Genomic DNA, 6,485 nt, shown 5'->3' with positions numbered 1-6,485 from the left:
ACCCCACCCCCACCCCCACTCCCCACCACAACCCCAAATAGAAATTGCTTTTAAAAAATATTTTCGATTTCATAAATTATTTTCTACTCTAGTAAAAATAAAAGATGTCTCTCAAAAACATTTTTCATTCATAAATCAAACACTAAAAATCATTTCCGGAAAATATTTTCTACTCACCAACCAAACATGAGAAAATAAGTTTAAAATCTGTTTGTTTTCCATGGAAAATATTTTCCAAAGAAAACTTTTTCTAGGAAAACAAGTGGTTTCTTACTTATTTTCTTGTGTTTAGTATGCAAGTAATAAATATTATCCTAGAAATATTTGTATGTATCGAAGACAAAATTATGACGATGGGGGTAGCGCCGGGGGGTTTGGTGGGGTGGAGGTCAGGAGGGTAGGTGGTGGGGGCTGCGATGGAGGGGTTGTGAGGGTGAGGAAATGCGAATTGTTTTCCCTCTTATGGAAGTCGTTTTACTTATTTTCAAGCAGCTTATTTCTCTAAAGAAAATATTTTCCAAAATTTTCAACCACTGAACACAAGAATATAGGAAAATTTATTTCTCCATACCGAACACACCCTAGATTGACTAAAAAGAGATGAGGGTTTGATATACCCTCAACTTTGTCATTTAGAACCGATATACGCCTCGTTACAAAAGTGGCTCATATATACCCCTACCATTACAAAAGTGACTCACATATACCGTTACCATTACAAAAGTGGCTCACATATACCCCTACCGTTACAAAAGTGATATAATTAGTTTTAAATTTTTTATTTTTTTTAATTTAACCATATATTTGATCTTTTTCACACATATATTATTTTTGACTTCTTTGATTATTATTATTTGAGTTTCTTATTCTTATTTCATTTTTATTCTTTCACTCTTTACTGAAAAAACAAGAGAAATCTAAAAAAATGTGTTAATGGGAAAAGAAAAAATATTAAACTACTTTTTTGCTACAATATTGTAATTTAGTTTTTATATCTATATATAAAATAAAAAATTGGGGCATCAATAATAAACTTTACAAGAAAATAAGTGAAAAATAAACTTGACCATTAAAATAATAAATTCAAATTAACCATTGGATTAAAAAAGTTAAAAAAGAAAACGTGAGAATGACAAATATACGCCTACATGGATTTTCTTTTTAATAAAAAAATTAATTTTTTTTTTCAAATTAATTTTTCCTGTGAGCCATTTGTGTAACAGTTGGATATATATGTCACTTTCATAACGGGAGGTATATCAGCTCTAAATGACAAAGTTAAGGGGTATATTCAGGCCCTTTTCCCTTATTCCTTTTTAAAAGAAGGGCAGAGCTAATATTCAGGCCCTTTTCCCTTATTCCTTTTTAAAAGAAGGGCAAGAGCTAACCTTTTCTTTTGATAACTAAAAAATTCCCTAGGCCCATTGGCACATGGTTTGAAACTTGGTGGATAATGAGCCCACCCCTCCACCCTTCTCGCACTTAAATAGCAAGATTTTGTTTGTGGCAGAGTTTGAACACATGGGTGCCCACCAGACCAACATACCACAGGTTGCAAGAGCCAATCTATTTTCCCAGTCATTTTTAATCCATAGTTGCTTTACATATATAAAATCTCCCAAACTTGAACGTTTTCCTAAACCCAAGCTTGTCTACATCTGTACACTCAGGGTGACAGACCACAAGTGAGCTTAATAATCAAGAATCATATATTGTAATTTTCTTCATTAAATTGAAGGCAAGATATAGCATTGTTTCATTTATAGTATGAAAGAGTTTTCTCAAAGTGATACTGAGGCTCCCATGTGAACACACAGTGCAAGCTTCTGACTGAACTGAATGCTTTGTCAAATTTCAAGTGGAAGTAGAGAAACGTGACAATGTGTTTTTATCATCTTCAATCTGAATGTCATTCAAAAGAGATGGAATTGGTGGCAAGAATGTGGCTGTGTTGGTTTAAGGAAGAAAGAATCCCAAACTTCAAAGTGCCATCACTACGGTGCATATTGTAGCTAAGAGTAAGAATGTAAAGACACAAGTAACACATCCAACCTTCCAATTATCGGGTGCAACTTTATTTATTACAAGCACGTGACTATCCCACTTTTCTTCAACTGCCACCAAAAGTTTCCGTGTGAAACTGCAAAGATGCAAGAAATTATCAGGTTATACCAGCATGTTCATAGTCTGAAGAAAGTAGAAACTGTAAGCTACATAAAGAGAGTCATATGATCAATAAGCTTACCGCAAAATAAGCTTGCTGTACACCAACTTTGGTGGAGCAGAGAGAACTTCAGCTTCTGAGAGAAAGAATAAATCAACTGATTGAATGGAGAAATCAGCTAATAGGAAAATGATAGAGATGAAAACATTCCACATCTTTTAATATGAGACAGAATTTTGCATTCAAACGTTTCTATTAAAACCATTTACCACAAGCGTAGCATAGTGACACTATCACTAAAATGCAACAACAATTTTATGTGAGTGTAGACTCCGGAGTTTGAATGTTCAACCAACCTCTGAGGAGATTGAGGAAGAAAAAAAGTTATTATTCCATCTCAAGGAGGAACTAGACCCCAATAGCATCGTTTGCAGATGAACTTATGTTGAAAAGTTTTCTTTTATCCTTCATGTACACGTACCAGATTTAAATTTTTTTTAGAAGTACTGGGTTTGGGATATAGGTGGAGCCTGGTCCTATTCATCATGTCATTGTACTCAATATATGTGATTATTTATATGAAAAAATATAGCCTGTGTCGAAATATTGTTAATATAGAATACTTCCATTGTCTTCAAAAGGTCATTCCCAAAGAGTTCTTTCATTGCAATTATTTCTTTTTGAGAAAAGTATTGAAAACACCCCTAAACTTGACACAAATTATTAGTTTCGTCCCCGTAACTGTTGACAGCTCTAAATGCACCCCTCTACTCAACTAACGGAACTTAAATAGAGCCCTAATCTAGCTACATGAATGGAATACACCCCTACATACTCTCCAAGATTAGGGGTTTTCTCAACACTTCTCTTGACTTTTCATTAAGAATCTCATGCTCCTACAAGAGTTTGAGATCATTTGCTATGTCATGTGGCAGATTGGGGGGGTGTATAAGTTCAGTTAGTCAAGTAAAGGGGTGTTTTTAAGGCTGTCAATAGCCTCGAGAGGAAACTTATAGTTTACGCCAAGTCTAGGGGTGTTTTGAATACTTCTCTCTTTCTTTTTTAGAAACCATATACACGTATGGGGAACATTTACTATAGATGTCATTTTGGAGAAGAACAGTCTTATGTGGCTTTTTGCAAAACAGTTCCTGGAGAAGTATTTGAGAAGCCGTAATTAAGCAATCAGCCATGCTAGGAATTATTGGTGGGGATCAAAAAGTGTTTAGTAGATAAAAAGGACTCTCAAAAGCTTCCCCAAGTAGTAACTAATGCTTTATCAATTGGAAAGAGGTGCATAACAATCCTCTAAAACTTTAGGAATCAAAAGTAAACAAATAAGACAGCTTCAAGAAGTAAGAAGCGACAAAGCCTAAAAAACAAATAGCACAACCAAATCAAATACTTGTTGCACCAACTATTGATGTAACTAATAGCTCGAAAGTGTCCTTGGCCCCAGGGAAACCAGTAGTTTTTTCCTCTTTAACATCATTTTTTTGGAGGAAAGATACTGACACCTCAGTTTCAGATTGGGAAGGACAGCAAAATCAGAGACTACATCTTATTACTATTGTTGATATTTTTTTTAAAATCAAAATAAACCCATAGTATACCTATTTATCCTATGACTACAAGTCACCTAACTCCACTAGTTTAGAAGATACATAGTTGCATCATAGAACCGACTCTACACATCCAATAGTTATTCAAGATGCCTAAACAGTTTTAAGAAGAACCACAGTCCGCAATACAAAAAATAATAAAAAATCATCAACATTATTACTTAAAAAAGGAAGCACCAAAAAGATACTTCAGTGTCTAGTGTGAAGCTCCCCACAGAAAAATAGAACAGGAATATTCATCCATGAAATTCAAGTACAGGAAAAACTTCTTAAGCAACCAATGACAGGAAACCCATCAACCCCAACTGGGAAAAGTACATTTATGGGTGGAAAGATTGAAGTGATGACTGAAACGAACATACACGTGAAGGCCATTAACTGATTTGTCTCTTAACGAAGGCAGGACTATCAATAACTACCAGAGCGCACAAAAATGGAGTTGGCGAATAATGCCAAAACAAAACATGGCAACAGAGTAAAGATGTTAAGCATAATTTAATGACCTTCTAGTGAAAACTATAGTAAGCAACATGAAACTAACTTTATGCTTGCCTTTGTGTGTGTTAGAAAGTTTATCCAAGCCATATGTTCATGAAGAATTGAGGATCCAAAGATGCAAGACACATGTAAATACCTATTACAGAATCATTTTCATCAGCCTTGAGAAGTTCATCAGCTTCTTCAACCGTCTCAGTTTTCACAGGGGGGCCTCCAAAACTCATGTGATTGTACTTCATTAACCAATCTTTATCAAATTCATATCCCGGTTCTACGCTCCAAAATCAAATAATTATTAGCTAAAGATTGAAAACCTAACTGCAATTTCTTTAAAATTTGAAAAAGGAGCGAAATAGAACCAGTCATTACCTCTTCTAATGTTCAACCGTTTCTCAAAAAAGCGAACAGGGTCTGAGCCTTCCAAACATGCCGCATATATTGTCATCCTAAGTTAAGAATATGTATGGAACAGAATTATAATACACATTTGGTACATTTAACTTATAAATCAATTTACTTTAGCTATGGATATCACAAACTTGTCAATTCAATTCATAAACATAAGGAATCACCCTAAAGCATTACATTCGTACGGGTAAATCCTTAGTTCTAGTCTTCTCACCACCATAAAGAAAAAAATATGTCCATCTACTTGGTTGGTTAAGGAAAAAGAAAAGGTATGTCTTGCAACCCTAATTACAAAAAAATGTCAATATATTTTTAAAGAAAGGGTGAAAAGGACATACAGAGCGAGCTCTCGAGCGGCTCTAGGACTACAGAATCTGCCACTCTTGTCAACTTTGGGCTGCACAGAAAAAGTATCAACAGTTTCCTCGAAAGTAAGAGCTGAAGGTCGAAGCAGAGAGAATCTTTCAACGCTGTGGTTGGAAGAAAAGAGCAAAGGAGAACCCCTAGTGCATTTTGATAGAGAATTGAAGATAAACCTCACATGGGATTTTGAGGTATAGGAAGATAAGAGCACATGTGAAAGAGAAAAGGAGTATGTAGAAGAAGAGCTGAGCACAGAAGCTGCCTCCATTTGTGGCAAGTTTAAGTTTAATTCAATTACTCACTCTGCTCTTCAATTGGTTATGGATAATGGTGCATCCATTTACACACTGCACTCTCTCGCTTTGATATGAAGCAGCTGTATGGTGTTTTTCCTTTTTGCCCCTTTTCCCACTTCCACTATGTTACCTTAGGGCTCTCTAAAATCCAACCCAAAAAATGTTATTGGTTCATCCATTTTACCAATGGCTTATTAGTTTAGTGGTTTTGGTAACGATTTTGATTCTATGTTATTATGGGATTATAGGTTTGATTTCTTTTTTAATGGTTAATCGATAATTTTATAGTAAATTAAATAATTATATTTATATTATTTTGTATATAAAGTCCTTGACTTAGAGTTTAATTTTTTATTTCTAACTATCTCAAACTCTTGGTTATTTTACCATGTAAAAGTGTTTGCTTTTGAACAAGATGAAGTTTGTGAACTCATGTGCATTTTCAATGATTTTTACATTTGGTTTGTCACCTTAATTCTAAGTGATTTTCAATGATTTTAATGTCAAATATTAACGATTAAATCGATAATCGATAGACCAATAACTGATAAGTCAATATCTTAATGGTTCTATAATGGTTTATCATGTCTGCAAACCGATAGCTAATAAGTCAAATTGATAAACTTCAAAATTGAATCGAATAGACCGATACATAGCCCTACATTAGAGTTAGGCCACAAATTTCTAAATATTTTTGACAAACCATTTTTTGTTGAAGTTTTTGATGATGTTTCGCCATGCATTTGGTCATAAATTTTTGGAAAAATATTTGACTTTTAAATAAATATGATTCATATCCATAAGTTCTATAAATCATTTAAAATACTCATAAGTTTGTATCATTGTCTTAAAAGACTCTATTGGGACTCGCCTCGAGGCTCACCTCATGGCGGAGCTCTAGCAAAATACCCTAAGACTCAATTTCTACCTTTCTAAAGTTTGATTTATGGGATTCATTTATGATCTGTAGGTCCAACTACAAGTCGAAAACATAGTTCGTAAAACTCAAGAAAATTTCAAGTTTCAAGAGTTGTTTTATGATCTAAATTTATGGGATGTAAAAGGGTTTACAATCCATACATTGGACTCCTAAAACACATACTAAAATCCATGTTTTTGAATTTGATCTAAAAG

The 6,485-nt window shown here is 34.1% G+C and overlaps 1 protein-coding gene across 1 annotated transcript in view; it reads right to left on the bottom strand.

Moving 5' to 3' along the window:
- Positions 1-5,477, bottom strand: part of LOC107008259 — a 10,195-nt gene extending 4,718 nt beyond the window's left edge. Inside the window, exons 1-5 of the mRNA XM_015207214.2 lie at positions 5,031-5,477; positions 4,654-4,730; positions 4,421-4,555; positions 2,246-2,300; positions 2,053-2,140 (exon numbers count right to left, since the gene is read on the bottom strand). Coding sequence (XP_015062700.1) covers positions 2,053-2,140; positions 2,246-2,300; positions 4,421-4,555; positions 4,654-4,730; positions 5,031-5,323 — 648 coding nt within the window. The 5' untranslated portion in view covers positions 5,324-5,477. The remainder of the gene's footprint in view (positions 1-2,052; positions 2,141-2,245; positions 2,301-4,420; positions 4,556-4,653; positions 4,731-5,030) is intronic.
- Between the last annotated feature and the right edge of the window lie 1,008 nt (positions 5,478-6,485).

Source organism: Solanum pennellii, chromosome 1 (assembly GCF_001406875.1).
Source record: "Solanum pennellii chromosome 1, SPENNV200".
NCBI lineage: Eukaryota > Viridiplantae > Streptophyta > Magnoliopsida > Solanales > Solanaceae > Solanum > Solanum pennellii.
Note: the sequence above shows the minus strand (reverse complement) of the source record. Positions and strands in the feature narration are given on the sequence as shown.